The sequence below is a fragment of the Drosophila yakuba genome, chromosome 2L (assembly GCF_016746365.2).
Source record: "Drosophila yakuba strain Tai18E2 chromosome 2L, Prin_Dyak_Tai18E2_2.1, whole genome shotgun sequence".
Taxonomy (NCBI): domain Eukaryota; kingdom Metazoa; phylum Arthropoda; class Insecta; order Diptera; family Drosophilidae; genus Drosophila; species Drosophila yakuba.
In genome coordinates this window covers 7,321,516-7,339,759 of record NC_052527.2, presented here as the reverse complement: position 1 = coordinate 7,339,759, position 18,244 = coordinate 7,321,516, and the positions used below count along the sequence as shown (strand labels likewise).

General features: G+C 43.3%; 5 protein-coding genes across 8 annotated transcripts in view; all 5 read left to right on the top strand.

Moving 5' to 3' along the window:
• The first annotated feature begins 24 nt into the window (after positions 1-24).
• LOC6527196 (voltage-dependent anion-selective channel) lies at positions 25-1,367 on the top strand. The gene is made up of 3 exons (XM_002088254.4): positions 25-507; positions 589-813; positions 878-1,367. Exons 1-3 carry the CDS (start codon positions 182-184, stop codon positions 1,215-1,217), a joined length of 891 nt encoding a protein of 296 aa, XP_002088290.1. The 5' UTR covers positions 25-181; the 3' UTR covers positions 1,218-1,367.
• Positions 1,368-1,434: 67 nt separating this feature from the next.
• On the top strand, positions 1,435-2,793 carry LOC6527195 (voltage-dependent anion-selective channel). Its single transcript, XM_002088253.3, has 3 exons — positions 1,435-2,006; positions 2,119-2,349; positions 2,404-2,793. The coding sequence occupies exons 1-3, from the start codon at positions 1,510-1,512 to the stop codon at positions 2,702-2,704; spliced, it is 1,029 nt and encodes a 342-aa protein (XP_002088289.1). The 5' UTR covers positions 1,435-1,509; the 3' UTR covers positions 2,705-2,793.
• LOC6527194 (voltage-dependent anion-selective channel) lies at positions 2,735-4,173 on the top strand. 2 transcript variants are annotated; one of them, XM_039370472.2, is made up of 3 exons: positions 2,735-3,435; positions 3,501-3,735; positions 3,796-3,876. In XM_039370472.2, the coding sequence occupies exons 1-2, from the start codon at positions 2,888-2,890 to the stop codon at positions 3,733-3,735; spliced, it is 783 nt and encodes a 260-aa protein (XP_039226406.1). In that variant the 5' UTR covers positions 2,735-2,887; the 3' UTR covers positions 3,796-3,876. The 2 variants fall into 2 exon arrangements, with proteins under 2 accessions (XP_039226406.1, XP_002088288.1); XM_002088252.3 differs by having other exon boundaries at positions 2,738-3,435; positions 3,501-3,731; positions 3,796-4,173.
• Positions 4,174-4,464: 291 nt separating this feature from the next.
• LOC6527193 (leukocyte receptor cluster member 8 homolog) lies at positions 4,465-9,397 on the top strand. 2 transcript variants are annotated; one of them, XM_039370330.1, is made up of 6 exons: positions 4,465-4,677; positions 4,788-6,191; positions 6,262-6,997; positions 7,053-7,257; positions 7,318-7,525; positions 7,582-9,397. In XM_039370330.1, exons 2-6 carry the CDS (start codon positions 4,873-4,875, stop codon positions 7,733-7,735), a joined length of 2,622 nt encoding a protein of 873 aa, XP_039226264.1. In that variant the 5' UTR covers positions 4,465-4,677; positions 4,788-4,872; the 3' UTR covers positions 7,736-9,397. The 2 variants fall into 2 exon arrangements, with proteins under 2 accessions (XP_039226264.1, XP_002088287.1); XM_002088251.3 differs by having other exon boundaries at positions 4,465-4,681.
• Positions 9,398-9,609: 212 nt separating this feature from the next.
• LOC6527190 (nitric oxide synthase) overlaps positions 9,610-18,244 on the top strand; it is a 34,807-nt gene continuing 26,172 nt past the window's right edge. The window contains exons 1-3 of one of the 2 annotated variants that reach the window (XM_039370329.2): positions 9,610-9,860; positions 14,876-15,645; positions 16,331-16,445. In XM_039370329.2, coding sequence (XP_039226263.1) covers positions 15,053-15,645; positions 16,331-16,445 — 708 coding nt within the window. In that variant the 5' untranslated portion in view covers positions 9,610-9,860; positions 14,876-15,052. The remainder of the gene's footprint in view (positions 9,861-14,875; positions 15,646-16,330; positions 16,446-18,244) is intronic. The other variant, XM_002088248.4, reaches the window with a different exon arrangement.

Here is an 18,244-nt window from a genome sequence, read left to right as displayed (position 1 = left end):
GGCTAGGCACAGGACTCCATGCGTTTCAGTTCACAGGTATCTGTCCTGTATAAAACTCGACACTGTTCAGGCAGCATTAGATATAAATTTTCGGCTAATCGAGGCTGTTGAACAGTAGAGACAAAAAATTTCAAAATCAGTCGGGCCTTATATACCGTACCACCTCTTCATACCGCCCATAATGGCCAAAACCACGCCTACATACCCCGACCTGGGCAAGCTGGCCCGCGATCTCTTCAAGCGCGGCTACCATCCGGGCATCTGGCAGATCGACTGCAAGACGCTGACCAATTCGGGCATCGAGTTCTTCACCACCGGCTTCGCCAGCCAGGACAACAGCAAGGTGTCCGGCTCGCTGCAGAGCAAGTACAAGATCGAGGACCAGGGCCTGACCCTCACCGAGCGATGGAACACGGAGAATTGGCTCTTTGGCGAGATAATGCATCGGGATAAGTTGGCCCAGGGCCTGATGCTGGCCGTCGAAGCCAAGTTTCAGCCGGGATCAAAGTGCGTTTGGGTGGTTATAATCCATTGGGTGTCCTTAGTATCAACAACAATTTAACATTTCTATATAACTGTGCTTGATAGCGAGGCGGATGGCAAGTTCAAGATGGGCTATGCCCAAGAGAACTTCAACTTCCTGGCCGACATTGGGCTGAACTCGGAGCCGATACTCAACTGCTCGCTGGTTGTGGGCCACAAGGAGTTCCTCGGCGGCGTGGGCACCGAGTTTGATGTCGGCAACACCGAACTCAAGGGCTGGAAGGTGGCCCTTGGCTGGACGAATGAAACAGCCACCCTGCACGGCGAGCTGTAAGTACCCAAGGGGAGATGCGAGTTACCAGGACTTGGTCTTAGGGAATTTTTAAACTTGCAGGAAGAACGGAGACACCTGGCTGGCCTCGCTGTTCTACAAGGCGAGCGAGAAGATCGATGCTGGTGTCGAGGTCACCAAGGGAGCCGGAGGAGGAGGCGGCGCCGACGCGCCAGAGGGCGAACAGCAGGGCGGAGATGTGGTCGTCAACCTGGGCATGATCTATCACTTGGAGGAAGACGCCCTCATTCGCGCCAAGATCAACAACCTTGTGGAGCTGGGCCTGGGCTATGAGCAAAAGCTGCGCGAGGGCATCACCGCCTCCATATCCGCCGTGCTGGATTGCAACAACTTCAAGGATGGAAACCATCGGTTCGGCGTGGGCATTGCCCTCCAGTGCTGATGTGGCTGCCATTCACTCAACGATTTCAATTTCCAAATTGGTTTATCTTTATTCAAATGACAAGTATATTTCGTTTTCCATCATGGCAATATAACTATCTGTGTAATTATTCCAAGTAAAGAAATGAAACTAAACCAAATCAAAAGAAAATTATTTAAATTGTGTTTTGATCACATTTGCTTCGATATTCTTATCAAATTTCTAAATTATATATATAAATATTACTATATCATCATATTTTAAAAGCACTCCAAAATTTCAAGTGTTATTCTTGTACCTTTTATATGGCACAATGCCCATGAGAAACCGGATACGGAACTTGTTCAGGAGGAACAGACGAAAGCGCTTTGCATCCGAATACCAGGAACCCAATGATGAGAATAGGGGCAATGCCCAGGACACGGGCAGTGCAGAAGAGGATAAGGAGGAGAACAAGGTGGAGATTCTGCCGCCTCCAGCGATGGAGGGTGAGATGCCCACCTACTTCCACGTGGGTCTGCTGGCCAAGATGTGCCTCACCCACGGCTACACCATCGGACGCTGGAAGCTGCAGTGCACCTCGAAGACGGAGAAGGACTTCTATCTGAGCAGCTTCGGCGAGGGCTATCCGACCTGGAACTCTGTCTACGGAGGACTGGAGGCGTACAAAGAGCAAGGCCCCTTTCACGCATCCCTCTCCTGGTTGTCGGATGGAGACCTGCTATCAGATCTAGGGGCACATGGTAATGCGCTGGGCGGGTCATGGTCCGCCATAGTGAAGTCTATGGTCAGCGCTGGTCAGACTGATGGGTAGGTGGGAGTTGCCTTACAGGTTTAAGAGAGATGATCTATGTTATTCCTATGTCCTTTAAGGGCAATATACAAAATCAAATGAAATGTAAGTGTATGTTAATCTTTGCAGATGCAAATTTCAATGCAAGCTGAAGTGCGGCTTCGATCGAAATCCTGGAAAATTGCAAATTTATATTCCCATATACAGGGAACCCCTATTAATGGGCTACATTATGCTGGAGCCGGCCAAGAACTATTTGTTGGGCTACCGCACGGTGTTCAATGTGGAGGATAGGGACTTCAATATGCACGCCTTCTGCGGAGGATTTAGCAACGATAACACAGAAGTCGGACTGAAGGTGTAGGTTACGCTCTTAACTTCCTGTAATGAACTATGTACATGTGAATATTTTAGGGAGAATTTCGAGACGCTCCGAGGATCGATATTCCAGCGCCTTGGCGAAAAGTGGGCAGTGGCATTGAAGGCCAACCTGTATGGAAACGTGAGTGCCAGGACCATCACCGTTGGAGGTCAGTACGAATGGGAACCTGGAACCCTGCTGAAGGCCAAGGTGCGAGGAGATACCCGCCTTGGGTTCATCTTTCAGAGAAAACTGCGCGAAGACATTGAAGTTCTCTTCCACGTTGGCTTCGATGGAAGGGATCCCATTAATGGGAAGCACAAGTTCGGTGCATCCTGGTACTTTAATGTGTAGGATGGCTGGCTAAACTACGTTTGTATTTCTTTTACAAAGTATATAACGCCGTTTTTAGCTTTCAACTAAAATCTGTCCATTTGAGCAAATCAGAAGTTTTTGTTTCCAGTGTCAGATCTACCGTTTCGCCAAAATTTTAAATTTTTACCTATTTTTTTGCTATTTTTTTTAACGCATCTTAAAATGACTAATATGAAGCAACGGCTGCGCAACTTGTTTCGCCGCAACAAGATGCGCACCCGAGCCACCACAGTGCCGAATAAGAAGGAGTCTCCGGAGCCGGCGAAGCAAGAGGAGCCGAGTAAGAAGTCAGGCAAGCAGGATGCTTCTAAGCAGGAGCCACCCAAGGAGGAAGAGCCCGAGAAGCCAGCCAAGGATGTCGAGGTAGAGATAATACCCATGCCACCGGCGGAGGGCGAAATGCCCACCTACTTTCATGTGGGCGCCTTGGCAAAGGATTGCCTTATCAATGGTTTCAAGATCGGCGCCTGGCAGATGCAGTGCACCACGAAAACGGACTCGGACTTCTATCTGAGCACCTTCGGCGAGGGATATCCCACCATGACGAGCGTCTTTGGCGGCATGGAGGTGTTCAAGGAAGTGGGCATCTACAGCACGTCCCTCGGCTGGTTTACCAACAATGATCTTCTCTCGGAGATCGGCGTGCGCGGCATGAACTTTGGCAGTCGGCTGTATGGACTGCTCAAGTCCACAATTGGCACGAAAGACGAGTGAGTGTTTTCTATTTTTCTAACTTTTTCCTTTCAAGAAATACAAATGTGAATTAACCCTTTAGGGTGACGTTTCAAACGAAGCTGAAGTGCGGTTTGGAGCGCGATCCCGTGAAGGTGGAACTGGTGGTGCCGCTGTACAACGAGCCCCTATTTCTGGGCTATGTCCTGGTGGCGCCTGTGGAGAACTGGGTGCTGGGATATCGAACGCAGTACAACTGTGACGAAAAGGGATTCGATAAGCACGCCCTGTGCCTGGGCTACAACAATGGGAGGACCGAAGTGGGTCTGAAGCTGTAGGTGCTTCAATAACTTCGATTATTATTAAATAGGCAACGCCTCATTATATTTCACTTGCAGTGAGAATTTCGAGGACCTGCGAGGATCGATATTTCAAAGGATCGGCGAAGCCTGGGCCTTTGCCATAAAGGCGAATCTCTACAGCTCCGAAAATGTGAAACAGTTTGCCATTGGGCTTCAGTACGACTTCCAGAATGGCACCATGGTGAAGGCCAAGCTGCGGGAGGACTCCAGACTCGGGTTCGTCTACCAGTCAAAGATCGGGAAAAACATCGATGTTGGCTATCACCTGGCCTTTGATGCGGCAGATCCCATTGGTGGAGCCCACAGGATTGGTGTTTCCTGGGGATTTCACTGTTGAAAAGAACGCGTACTGTGGATCTTTTGAAATTTGATTTTACTATACGTGATAAATATAACTAAGAATTTTTTAAGCAACGTGTTGTTTTAAAACATTTTATCAATGATTCTGTTATATTTCTACAACTAAAGTTCTTTCTTGTGTTTAGATAACGAGTTCTATATTGTAGGAAGAATCCTAAATCTACGGAGTATTGTACTTAATAGAACTTCCTTTTTTAAATATATATTTAAAATTAACCGTTGCAACAGTTATTCGGAATACCCCAAATGTGAAATAGAGTGGCTCCGTTGCATAGCATGGATTTTCGGGGAAGCAAGCTGTGGTCACACTGCGCTCTATGACATCTCTATTCATCGATTATTCTGTCTCTTTTTCTTTATACGAAAAAATAGTTCAACTGTTCAGACGTGTTTAGATATCGTGATGAAATCAGGCAAAAAGTAGCGTATTCCGAGTGTTTTCGTGCGTATGCAGATAGAGATTTGCATTGCCAAACCGTTTTACTTAGTTATCGTGGCGAAAACGGCGTTTTAAACGCGAAAATCAAAGCAAAAAGTGCAAGTTCTCGGAGGCCAAAAGTAGGTAAGAAATAAAAATGGCGTCACATGCCAACAAACACACACACATATACACCCAACTAATACGCACATTTTTTCCATTTTTCGTGCCCTTTGTTCTTTTAAATCAGGGGCTGAATTCGCAAAACCCAAAGGTAAGTTCAGGTAAAAAAAGAAATTAGCAAAGGACCAAGAGAGGGAGATTGCGGGAGTACAATGTCGGATGCCATGAGTGCTCCGCCGCCCCTGATTCCGCAACTACAGGAGATGCAGCAGCAGCAACAGCAGCAGCAGGGCGGTAATCCCGCCCAGCTCGCCCAACAGTGGAGCAACTACGCCTGGTATGCAAACCAGAATGCCGCGTACCAGCAGCAGTATCAGCAGTACTACCAATATTACATGCGCTACCAGCAGCAGCAGCAACAGCAGGTAACCTCGACGGTCAGTGCGTCAAATGCGCCGCCGGGCTTCAGCAATGCGCTGGCGGCACCGCCACCCCTACCCTCAGGACCTCCCCCTCCGCCGCCGCCGAAAGTCGGTCAGCCACCTGGCCAAAACAAGCAACAGCAGCAGCAACAACAACAGCAGCAGCAAAAGAATTTCGGGGGTATACGCTTTAATTTGAATTTAAACCAAAAGCGTTTGGCCGGTGGCCCTAATCCCCTGCAGCAGAATCAGCAACAACAACAACAGCAGCAGCAGCAACAGCAGAATCAGCAACAACAGCAGCAGCAACAGCATCAACAACAGCAACAGGTCATGCAGATGTACAATAACAACAACAGCAACAAAAAGAAGCGCAAGCGCAACAACAAAAACAAGAATTTTGAGCAATCAGCATATAGCAATCCGTTTGCCAATCAAGTCCCAGCCACACCCTTAGCTCCACCGCCGCCCATCATTAGCGCCAGCGATGTAGGTGTGCCAATCACTCCAGACTTGAGCAAACCACCACCACCATTACCCCTGGCCATTGTGGCACCCACAGAGAATCCCCAGCAGCAAAATCACCATCAACAGCAGCAGCACAAGGCAGCCGCTTCTCCCGCTCCATCACAAACATCAAATTTTAAGCGGCCCAACAGTTTTCAAATGGCGTCAAATGACTCCTGGCCGGATGCCCTCAACCAATATGTTGCCCGTTGCTATTCAAAGTGCAACACGGATCTGGATAAAGATCAGATAGACATATGTCTGAAAGGAAAGATTATAGCCGCGGCCAATCGCAATGAGCTGTGGACACGTGACTGGGACAACGAGCCCATGCCGACGGTACACAGCGAGAGAGACGGCATCGATGTGGTGCTAAGCAATGTGGCACCACCGCAGCAGCAGCGAAGCAACTACTTTCAGAAGAAGCAGGAGCAGGAGCGGGAGCGGGAGAGAGACCGCGAAGCGGATAAGTCTCCTGCCAAGGGTTCCTCGGGTATAGTGAATCAGTTTAAGCAAAAGGGCAGTCAGTTCAACAAGTCGTCATCCGGCTACGGTTCTCATCATCATTCTTCATCGTCTAAGTACTCCAGGAGTCGATCGCGGTGAGTAATATGATTTCTACTAATCACATTGAACCTGTAGCCTAAACGAGTATATTTATGCCCTTCGCAGGTCGCCGTCATCTTCAAACTCGTTAAAGTACTCGAGCAAGAAACGGTCCTCGCGTTCGCGCTCTCGTTCGCGTTCCCGCTCGCGATCTCCCCGCTCCCGATCGTGCTCCCGCAGTAGCGATGCCAGCAATCCCCCGGCGCGTAAAGTTATCCGGAAATCGGGCTCGAACGAATCTCTGAATTTCATACCACTCACCGCGAATTTGTCTCGCAAGCAGCAGAAAATGCTAATGAAGAAGGGCAAGCGCGCTGCCGCCATGGCCTCCGCACAGATAAAAAAAAAGGAAACACCTCACTTCTACTCTAAACAGTCGTCTGTTGGCGGTGCCGTTGATGATGACACAGCGCGCTTGCAACAGCGTGCGGCACGATTCTCACAGCAGGGCTCCAGCTCGGCCAAGAAATCGGTCGTCGCCATTGCAAGCTCACCGTTTGGTCTCACCACGGCCAAAAACAAGAAGAAAATGATGCAGCAACAGCAGCAGCACCATCGGTCAGCTTTCTTCGAGGACACAGAGGCGGCTAGCGGCTTAGATCTTCTCGATTTACACATTGTAGGAACTTGTAGGGATCTAGAAAAATCATTTTTGCGTCTTACAAAGGCGCCGTCACCGTCGGAGGTGCGGCCTGTCGAGGTGCTCACCCACTCCCTTGTTAATGTGAAAGGAAAATGGCGTGCCAATCAGGATTATCACTATGCGTGTGATCAGCTGAAGTCCATTAGGCAGGATTTGACAGTAAGTGTTTGCTAAGTAAAGATATAAAATAGTGTTAACACAAATTTACTCACAGGTCCAGGGTATTCGCGATCAGTTTACGGTGGAGGTGTACGAGACACACGCTCGCATTGCCATGGAGAAGGGTGACCACGAGGAGTTCAATCAGTGCCAGACGCAACTTAAGATGCTGTACATGGAGATCGTTGGTAAAAACGCCAATGCCCTGGAGTTCACCGCCTATCGCATACTCTACTACATTTTCACAAAGAATACTCTGGGTATGGTTTTCTGCTAATCATGTATTTTCAATTAAAACTAACACAGCTTCCTACTTCCAGACATCACCACTGTCATGCGTTCGATTACGGCTGATCAACGCGAAAATCCTGCCATTGCGCACGCTCTTCAGTTCCGATCTGCGTGGTCGCTGGGGAACTACTGCAAGTTGTTTTCCCTGTACAAGTCGGCGCCTCTAATGTCCGGCCACATGATTGAGTGGTTCCTGGAGAGAGAGCGCAAAGCTGCATTGCGAGTCATTATTAAATCGTAAGTTGATTATATCCATTCTTTTAATTGTTACTAATAATGATAATATCTTTCAGTTATCGTCCCAACATTAGCGTTGACTATATTGCCAATATCCTGGCTTTCGATAGCTCCGAAAAGTGCAAGGAATGGCTCGACACTTTCAGTTTGCCATACGCCGCCAATGGTGCGCAAGTTGATTGCAAAAATGCAGCTGCTATTGCTATTTGAGGCGAATTTCATATAGAGCAGAATAGCTGCCATGAAGCCCCTTTCGATTTTGTACCTGAACTTTCGAACTTTTCGGATGTTAGTGTCCTTTTTCGGACTGCGGAAGCAACTCTCTTGGCCCTGTTTAACAATTTTTGTATATATTTCTTTAGATCGCGATTCCCTTTCGTTACAAAGTTAGATCTTGATTTACTCTTATTCTTATACTGAAGACTTCGCTTATTTAGGACCAACTGTTATTCGTAGGGCTTAAATTTTTAGAAAGGAAGTAATTCAACGGAAAAGGATATAGAAAGCATCACAGGAAACATCTACTTCGCGTTGTAATTCAGCACAATGTCAATTAATGCAAATAATACCGCGTATTAAGGATTATCTCTGGAGTAGCATTGGATTTTAGATGTGGTACTCTATTATCGATGATGCCACACACTGGAAATGAATAATTCAATGCTAGCAACGGATTTGCAGATTTTATGGATGGATTCATATGGATTTAATACAACGTGGATTCCCCAACGAATACTTTTTTCCAGAATCACCAAAAGTGGAAAAAATTTATATCACTTGGAATAATTTTAACATTGGACCTTTATAATTTGGCGCGCTCTGCTGAACATTTTTATCCCAGCGTTGGTCTACATTACTTCTTTTAAAATTCAACCATCTTTATATACTTTTAACCACCACAATCGTGCAAGATCCCCAAATCAAAACTCGTCTGAATTCAACAACAACTTAACATGAAACCCAAAGTGCGTGACCTTTCAATGAACATATAAAACTCAAGAATTAAGTGAATCGATTTCAAATATGGTCACGACCCTTTTTAATAACAACTTTACTAAACATAAACACTCGCAAAACTAACATGAAATAATACACATGAGGATAAACAAAATCAGAAGCGATCACGGAACTCGAAAAGCCTAAAAGCTTTGAATAGAGAAACCATTTTTGTTTTGTTGTCTTTATTTTACTCATTTATACATCGTCTGATCACTTCATTTTTAAACTAGTTTTAAGAATAGGCTTAATGATTGTTGTCTTATTTAAATTATTGAAAAGGATTATACTAATGTTCTGTCTCTCTATTGTATACCTGTATATATATACAACCATCAAATCCACCACCACGAACTACAACTGCAATGAGATCCAGCCTGCATGTAAAACCATCGGAAGATCAAACTCAACGTTTTGGAGTATGGCAAATACAACCTGGTCTTCCCCGTCACCATTAAACATCTGTGAAAAGGCATTCAACAAGTCATCAAATATGCGCGGCATTTGTAAGCTCTTCCAATTTTAATTCGCCTTACTAAAGCAGATTGTATAAAAAATTTGCAGTCTTCGGGGTACCACATAAGAAATTGGCTAAGATCCTGTACTCAGTGTTTTTTTCTTTATTAGAGGGAGTTTGACAAGAATCCTAACTACTATATTAGTAATTATACAAAAGACTAGGTTTATAGGTATATTTCTAGGCTAAGCTTAACTGTTAATTTATTTTTAATTTTCTTGAATGTTGGAAAATTATGGAAAAGAATTCAAGATTTCAAAAGCACCTCTAACTTTGGTGTTGCATCCATGGGAGCCATGGGTTTGCATGAAATGGGAGAGCTATTATCCCGCTTTTAACAATAAACGCCACAAAACAAAGCAACTGGTGTTTTCCTCTTGGTGAATTTTCCCTTTCAGCCCAAGGTCGCTGTTCCAACCATCCTCTTCCAGCATCCGCCGCATCACAGGAGCTTTAGCCAGGACCCACGCCACTTAGAGCTTGTTGGAGTGCGGCAGCCGAGCTTTCAACAACACCCAAAGGATGCTGTCGGAGGTTCAGCCGCTATTTAAGGATGCTGCGTTGCGGCCTTAGCTTCAGTCAACGCGCGGCGTTCGAGTTCTTTGGATCGCGCTGAAAACTCAAATCGAAGGACCACACTGAGATATTCCAAAGAAGCTAGCAGCTTTAAAAAGAGTTTTTAAATCTCTTAGTGAGTGAAGTGAGCCACGGAAAAGTGGCGAAAAATACTGTTTCTTTGCTTTGTTAAGATGTGTAATAAACTACTGTTAATAGTTACAATAAATTAGTCCATTAAATTACAAAAATACTGTTTTCCAAAAGGTACTACTTCTTATAAATCGTTTACTTTAGCTACTATGCTGAATAACTTCATTCATAAGTCACATTTTTAGAAAAAGTCTGAAACAAAGTAAATAACTTATTTAAAAAGAAGCGCGGCCCAGAAACTAAATTGCTAAATACCTCTTCGACTTAGTGAAGGAAATTTAAATAATTTTAAAAATCTGTACCACTTTTCATTTCTTATGTTGCATTTGCAAATTTCATATTTTCAACAAGATTTTGAGAACATTTTGTGGATTACATTTATGTGATCATAATAAAAACCTAGTTCAAACGTAGTTAAAAGGACTTAGCTGCCATAAATGTTGCAAAATATGATAGAATCTTTTAAATACATACCTACGTGCAAGTTTACCAATTTATATAAATAATATAATGAATTAGGTGATAAGTGAGTAAATTAATTCATTAGTTACGTAGCTAGACCGACCGATAATGATTTATTAGAAATGCCACAAAAATCACTTTAAAATGAACACAATGTCAACCTACAATTGATTGACTAATTGTTGGACCACAATAATCAGTCAACCCGAAGAACCCTCCAGTTCAAGCAGTCATTTGATTAATTTCTCTCTCTAGATATCGAAATGATTTAACTTGCAATTAAATGTATTATTCAAGCATTTGGAAACGGAAGAATCAGTAAAGTTCTTAAGCCCGAAAAGGATAAATAATTAATGGAAATTAATCTTTAATTAATACCCTCAAAGGCGAAAGATTTAAACTGAATTACGAAAAACACGAAAAACCATTAAGTAAGGTTCTCAAAGATACGGAAATTAACTCTTTAGCATGCAGTCGACAAAAATTGTTTATAAGAAAATATCCAACATAAATTGAAAAACAATTAGCAGTAAAAAATAACATCAAATTGAGTGCCAAGCAAACTTTTTTGGGAGGCAGTGGGCCAACTTCCTGTGAAGCTGTCGCAGCAGCCGATGTCAAACGGTTGACAAGGACCCATCCTTCCCATCCTTTCCATCCTTGCTGTTCCATCCACGTTTCGGCAGTTTTCTTCATTTCGTTGTTAAGATAATTATAATATTCCTGATGCTTCGCGGGCCATGGCATATTGCATAGTCGAGAAGGTACTTCCATAGAAACTCAGCGATACGTATAATCCGGAACAAAAAGAACTACAGAATGTTCACTAAACTATATAGGTTATGCTTACCTTTCTTAGGCATAAAGATGCACTGTAGACGATTGAGGAATAATTTTTTACCATTAGCTAAATTATTTCAAAATGAAGATCTCCCCTTTGAAGACTGAACTCAATATTCGGCGTCTTTTCCCTTTCACATGTCTAATGCAAACCCAAATCAATTTACGAACAAATCAGCCTTTCAGCTCAACTTCCATTACTCACACCTCACACTGAAATATATGTAATATGCAATGTTCGGCATGTTTTTGAATAACAATAAATAAACATTCAATATTGACTATCAAAATGCGAACCGCAGCTGAGGCTGACATTACAAAGGCCGACAGGAGTATAAATTTTGCAACATTATGTGTGAATATTTAATACACTTGCTTAAGGATGTGGGTGTACTTGGATTCGCTGCTCGGCAAATCCTTTTCACAGGCATAAAATCCTTTGCAGGACTCTCCCTTTCATATGTTAATCCAGAGCCGGATAGTCAGCATTTGAGGGGAATAAAACTTGTTTACCTTTTTTTGAGCCATCCAAGGGATGGCCAAAGGATTTTCTTCACTTTACGAGAATCTTCAAAAATGATGTGTTATTTACCAAAGGGTCTTTCGTCCATTTTGTAAATGTAACATGGATACCATGCTGCTCAGCTGACTTTGGGTTATTTTACAATTTGCATTAGCATAAAATAAATTTTGAGCGATGAGAGAAATTTTTCTGTTAGAAACATGTCAACTTATAAGAACTCTGCGGGATGGCAAGAAATCCGGTTAAAATTCAGAAGTTTCAAATACTTTGAAGTGCATTTAGTAAGTTTTAAAGTAGTACCTAAATGATTGCCAATAAAAATGTTTTTGTATGATCAAAACACTGCTGCGCCAATTATCCTTCGAGGTAATTGCCATTTAAAATTCAACACCATATTTGGAAGAGCTCTATTGTTGTACAAATTACTTGTGCGTAAGCCAATTAAAATGGCAATTTAGGAAAAATACCCTAATTATAGAGCTCACGTTCGCCTTATTCGCCTTAGATATAAATATTCTGCCAAATCCGGGTTCTATTCTGGTCATGATTCGCACTTGACCACAAGTTAAATCCTTGGCTGAATCCAGTTTTCACCTGTGTGGGTGGAAAACCACATACCCATTGTGCTGGCTGTGTTGTGTCTACCATTTAAATGGTTTTTCTTAACCGATTTGCTGGTTTTTCACTTCCCTTTTTTACTGTTTTGCATTGTACTTGGCAGCTTTTCTTTAGGATTTTTTTAAACCGCTTTTCTTTGTCCCCCAATTGTACGATTTCCTTTGGTTTGAATTTCTTCACGCGGCTGTGTTGTCATTTGAGATAATACGAAAAGCATTCAGCGTCCGTCGTCGTTACTGTTTTGCCTTTGATTTTATTCAAGGGTTTATTTTAAAGCAATTGATTGGATTTAAAACGATGTGAAGCGGTGCTGGAGGAGCTGAAGTGTTGACACTGTAGGAAATCTGAGATTTTCCACTTGCTGCCGGGGAAATGTGATTGAATTGTGTTTCCTTCGAGAGATCTTGTGCGTAAAGCCTCCTTTGGGAAATTTTATGACTTCCCCCTTTTCGGTTCATAAATCTGACTTAAATTTCTAACTCCTGCTTAAAGTGTTCACAGCTCTATTTCAAGAAATGTTTTTGTGAGTTTGAAGGTGTTGTTCCTTATTTTTATCCATTCATAAATGGATGCAGCAATAAACATTAGACATACATGAGAACGATATTCACTAGCGAATGTACAACGCTGCGTATGAGCAATACGATGAAAATAGATGTTATATCCAAATAAAAAGAAATAAAGATAGTCCTCGTTTGTTTCCTGTTATTGTTAACTAAATAAGTTGTTACAAACATTTAGGATTATTGTATTGCACCAACTAATTTGCACACAGCTCATTAGATTTTAAACCAACAGAGACTGACAAACAACTATAACCGGAGGCACTGTCTCAAATACTCCACAGAATACCCACCACTTTTATTTGCCTTTGGGCTGATTAAGCAGGCAGCGTGGAAAAGCGAGCGGAAATGAAAAGCAGACGCCGGGTTTTCCAGGCCATGCTCAACATTTGTAGCAATTAAAAGCATCTTTATGGCAATTTGCCGCTGCAAACCACAAAACCAGACGCCTCCACGACGCCAAGCCCCGTAATAAATTTTCTTAATCAAAAAGTGACGAAGTCCCTGCCGCTCTATGAAAATTCAATTAGTTTACCTTTAATTTGGTGGGTGAACCGGCAGCTGGCCTATTTATACACTCCGCTTAACCTTCACCTTAGCCGAGGTGTGGCAAAGTGAAGGCTTCTGCAGCCAATTTTCACGCTGTTTTTCTCTTCACCAGCTGCTGTTTCCCTTTTCCTTCCCAAAAAAAAAAAACCCATTTCCATTCGCGGCTCGTTCATTTGTTAGGCAGCATTTGTCTAACCTCTTAACCGCTTGAAAAAATGGGCAAATTTTAAAGATGACTCATCAGTTGAGCTGATTTGCAAGGAAAAGTTTTGCACAGCAGAAAATTTAATTAAAGTGGCGTAATTTATGACCACTAAGTATATGATAGGTAGAATGCAAAATTATTATTTCTATACCAGGACTACACGGCTTGCATTGTACTTAATAAAATGTTTTTGGTATTTTGGAATATGTAAATGAAAGTGTTAACATAAAGCCTACATAGTAATTGCTTTTTTTACGTTACTCAAAACCTTACTTATTCAAAAATAATAATGCTTTCTAATAATTAAATAGTCCGAAATTTATAACTAGTTGAAGAGAGATCGCTGTACTTATTCGAATAATTAAATCTGTTTAAAACCCGGTGCGAATTATCCTATTCCGAGCTTAGGTGATGGACAGGAGCTATTGTGTTGTGTATTGGGCCACATAAAATGCGAGACCGATGAGTCGCTGCCATAGATTAACCTCCAATTGTGGCTGCATTTGACATGGGAACCTGCCTGGAACCTGGTATCCATTTCATCGATGAAGTTCCAAGGGCACCCACGCACATTTAAATTCGAAATCAAATGCCGAATGATTCACTTTGAGGGCACTCCCGCACTTAGTCATTGGACAGTCAGAATGTCCAATGAAATGCTATCGCTTTCTAATTACTCGCCCATTGTTTGTTGGCTCTTGTTTTTGCCGTTTGTTTAATGACGGCTTTGAAAAATTGCTTTGGCAAATCAAAATAATGACCGCAAATTTCGGCTTATTTTGATTCACTGGGTGTTATTTTTCCACGATGCCATGTACATCTGCACACACATATGTATAATACGTGCCTTTGTGCCCTTTTCGTTTTGCCTTATCAATCAATCAATTAGCTGGCCGGCTGGCTTTGAGTGCATAAGTCTATTTTTGTAGCTAAAAGCCAGCCTTTGTCCATCTATTGTTTTCCTACCGTCGCTCTCAGGCATTTTGAGTGGAGCCGAAGGAGCAGAAAGCTGGACAATTCAATGATTTCTGATGACATTCGATGGCAGAGCCTTAAGCCAAAGGTATAGCTTCATCCGAGTGCACAAACTGGTGGAAGTCACTATATGCTAATCAATCAAGTAAACTAGTCAGGTAGAGATTTTGTAAAGCAGTATTTTATTTATTCAAGACATTACGTTTTAATTATATTTAAATTATAGACCATTTATAGACACTAGTTAAGACAAACACAATAGCAAACAAAAGCAAACTTTCTCCTGCCGATTTTCCTCATTAAACCTCTCATTACACCAGTATGTTTTTAAGTTCCTTTATCTGTTCCGACCAAGCGAAGTAATACAACTTTCCGAAAACTTTTCAATCCTCAGTGAAGCAATTGAGTGTGGCCCAAAAAAATAAAATAAGCGAGCCGCAGAAAGTTTACGAACAGAATTTAATCAAAAACTTGGAGGGTAAATTGTCCAAGTGGTTCACCTGTTGGCTGCATTTTAAATCAACGAGGCAAACAATCAGCGCAGAGAAGCTGCTCCAAGTCCCCGGGCAAGATGTCGCAGCATTTCACATCGATATTCGAGAACCTGCGATTCGTGACCATCAAACGTGCGACAAATGCGCAACAGCAGCAGCCGCAACAGCAACAGCAGCAGCAACTTCAGCAGCAGCAGCAGCAACAGAAGGCACATGTAGCCGCCGCACAGCAACAAAACAGCAGAAAAATCAAAACTCAAGCAACGCCAACGGTGAATGGCAATGGGCTCTTGAACTGCAATCCAAATGGCGGAGGCGGCGACTCCTCGCCCAGCCATGAAGTGGACCATCCGGGAGGAGCACCAGGAGCAGTGAGCTTGCCCTCTTCAAGTGGCACGCCATTGAGGCACCACAAGCGCGCCAGTATCTCCACAGCATCGCCACCGATTCGCGAACGGCGTGGCACCAACACCAGCATCGTGGTCGAGCTGGATGGCAGTGGCAGCGGGAATGGGAGTGGCGCTAGTGGTGGAGGTGGCCAGGGTGCGGGATGTCCGCCCTCGGGCAGCGGCACTGCGTCCGGAAAAAGTTCGCGGGAACTATCGCCGTCGCCCAAAAACCAACAGCAGCCCAGAAAGATGTCACAGGATTATCGGTCGCGTGCCGGCAGGTAAGGATTGCATTTATCACAGACACTATATATGGAGCACACCACTCCTGGCATGACAGATAAATTGTTTGGGGCAGCCACAGGATAGCGGCAGGACTTAGCAGAACTAGTTGTGCTTAGGAACCAGATGGGATTTGCAGGTGGTGCTGGTAAATAGCATTTGTCGGCGGAAATCGAAAACCATTTCTTTTTCACTCCTAGCAGTTGTGCAAAAAGTATTTGGGTTTTAAACGGTTTAAAATTAAACAATTTAGCCATAGGCATCATGTTTTTTGTTTTGAATGTGTTACCCTTCCTTGCATCAAAAGCGTTTAAAATTTTTTAAATTAATCAAAAACTGAGAATATTTCGGTGTCAAAAAAGGAAATAAGTAGCATTTTTAGAGGTTGTTCGTGCTCAATTTTTAATAAAGTTATGTGTATATTTTGCGATTAAAAAACGCTTTACCTTTTATGTGTGTATTTGCTAATTTTATAAGAACTGAAACTTATATATATTGAAAAACAAATAAAGTACTTGAATATTTATGATTTTTAAAAGGAGTAGACTAAGTAAAAAAGATTTCCCAGCGGCTAGACAAATTGCGCGATTAATGTGCGAAGCTTAGTGGCCCAAATGGCCCTCAGATTCGCCGGCTTTGCACTTACTTTGCCACCCACATCTGAAATCACTTTCTAAATTGCAGCTTTATGCACCTGGACGACGAGGGACGCAGTCTGCTGATGCGCAAGCCGATGAGACTGAAGAACATCGAGGGCAGGCCGGAGGTCTACGACACGCTGCACTGCAAGGGTCGCGAGGTGAGTCACGTCCGGGATTGCAGGGCGGGAGTGGGAATCTTGGCCGTAATTAGCCACTGCACGTGGCCGAGGAGCAGCCACTGCTCCATGCACGAGCTAGTGTGCCATAAAAGGGCAGTAAAACAATTCTTGGGCTAAGAGCAGAAAGTTTCAGCCGAAGGAATGCGTTAAAAGTGAGTTGGCCAACGAGCGCAAGAAACATTGCATACTTGCAGGAGTTATTTAATGTTACCCTGCCATGTAATTGTTTGTATGCCTGTTTCTTTCCCATTTCCGTGTGTGTGTGTGTGAGCTGTGTTGGTGAGTGGTTGTGTGGGTGCAGCCTGCATATGTGAGTGTGTGTGTGGGTGGGTCCTGTCGCTTTGTTTGTTTGCTCGTCTGCAATTGGAGCGTTTTACAGCAGTTTTGTTATGCAAAAGTTGGCAGAGTGCGTGCCCAGGCTGGATGGCGGATTAAATAAAGCACCCGGCTGCTCTTTCCTTTTTTTCTTGTCAGTCCACAAAACTTTTCCCATCGTAATAAAGTGGCCTGAAGTTGGCTCATTTTTCTACATTTTTCCCTTGCTCTGTGGGTGTTGAATTATATACTATTTTTGGGCTAATGTGGTGAATGTGGTTCGTTTTTTTCTGAAAATGTTGAGCTATTACGAACGACAAAATTGGGCGGGTTAAGCTGTTTGTCCTCCAAGTTGAAAATAATTAATACAACAACATTCTAGGCAAGACAACTTAATACAAAAATGAGTTTTTATTAGCTTTTGTGTCGGGAATGCAATAAAATTAGTTGGTTTCTCTAATGACTTCTAATTGTTGTTGACTCAAATTAAAATTGTAGTAACTGTCAGTGCTCAAAACTCGCTATGCTCATTAGCATACCTTTGGATACCTTTCAGCATTGTTGCCGCCACAATCAGCATAATTTAATTTGGCCAAAACGGATTCAGCCACCGCCGCTCCATTGGTTCGAACCTCATTAGGCCGAGTGGAAGCGGCAAGAGCCAAGTGCAAATTGCAGAAGCGAAGTGGCAAGTCGGCGGTGTCAGAAGTCGGCTTAAAGTTGGGAGACCTAACCCCAATTAGCCTGGCACCCCCAAAAGTCCAGAGTGGCAGTGGCAGTTGCAGTTGCACTTGCAGTTCAGCTACACTTTCTATGCTAATTAAGTCAGCATCAACGCCAACAGCGGAAATGGCGCAACGAATCCTTTTTCACAATCAAATTTCATTTCCCTTTCGCCGCCCGCCCACCAAGCGGCGTTTTAATGCGCTCGAAATTATGCAATGCACCAATTTATATGAGCCACTGTGCCATGTGCCATTTTGCTTAAGCACTCCATGCAACAACATGCAAATTGCTCCCAAGGACTCCCAGGGACTCCCACTTCCGCTTCTGACACCCAGGTAATTATAATGGACCAGCAGTTTAAGTTGCAAGCATTAAGTTTACATCGGGGCATTTAACACTCGGGATTTTGTGACTTGAGCATGTGAAAAGGGTCTTTAATCCCAGCCAGTTAATGAAACTTTACTGCCGCACACTTTTCGGTTAATCCAATCCTGCTCGGTTGGCTTTGAGTGACTTTGCCACACAGCTTCGTAAATATCATGCACTCGACAACCGAAACTTGGTGCAAATATTTTCGTTGCATTTTTCATTACCACAGACAGCATTTCCACTTAATTTGTGCGCCCGTTGCCGTGCAATTTCAATTTCATGGCCAAAAGGTGGCCCAAAAAGTGGCAAAACAAACTTAACTGCCGCAGAATGCAGTTAATATTTGAATTCCTTCGTGGTTATGTTTC

Excerpts from the sequence above, each read along its gene's own strand:
- LOC6527196 (XM_002088254.4), top strand. The coding sequence starts at position 182 with ATGGCCAAAACCACGCCTACATACCCCGACCTGGGCAAGCTGGCCCGC. Across the intron at positions 508-588 it reads AAGTTTCAGCCGGGATCAAA|CGAGGCGGATGGCAAGTTCA; the intron begins GTGCGTTTGGGT and ends TGTGCTTGATAG. Across the intron at positions 814-877 it reads GCCACCCTGCACGGCGAGCT|GAAGAACGGAGACACCTGGC; the intron begins GTAAGTACCCAA and ends TTAAACTTGCAG.
- LOC6527195 (XM_002088253.3), top strand. The coding sequence starts at position 1,510 with ATGCCCATGAGAAACCGGATACGGAACTTGTTCAGGAGGAACAGACGA. Across the intron at positions 2,007-2,118 it reads AGCGCTGGTCAGACTGATGG|ATGCAAATTTCAATGCAAGC; the intron begins GTAGGTGGGAGT and ends TAATCTTTGCAG. Across the intron at positions 2,350-2,403 it reads ACAGAAGTCGGACTGAAGGT|GGAGAATTTCGAGACGCTCC; the intron begins GTAGGTTACGCT and ends TGAATATTTTAG.
- LOC6527194 (XM_002088252.3), top strand. The coding sequence starts at position 2,888 with ATGACTAATATGAAGCAACGGCTGCGCAACTTGTTTCGCCGCAACAAG. Across the intron at positions 3,436-3,500 it reads ACAATTGGCACGAAAGACGA|GGTGACGTTTCAAACGAAGC; the intron begins GTGAGTGTTTTC and ends TTAACCCTTTAG. Across the intron at positions 3,732-3,795 it reads ACCGAAGTGGGTCTGAAGCT|TGAGAATTTCGAGGACCTGC; the intron begins GTAGGTGCTTCA and ends TTTCACTTGCAG.
- LOC6527193 (XM_039370330.1), top strand. The coding sequence starts at position 4,873 with ATGTCGGATGCCATGAGTGCTCCGCCGCCCCTGATTCCGCAACTACAG. Across the intron at positions 6,192-6,261 it reads TACTCCAGGAGTCGATCGCG|GTCGCCGTCATCTTCAAACT; the intron begins GTGAGTAATATG and ends TGCCCTTCGCAG. Across the intron at positions 6,998-7,052 it reads CCATTAGGCAGGATTTGACA|GTCCAGGGTATTCGCGATCA; the intron begins GTAAGTGTTTGC and ends ATTTACTCACAG.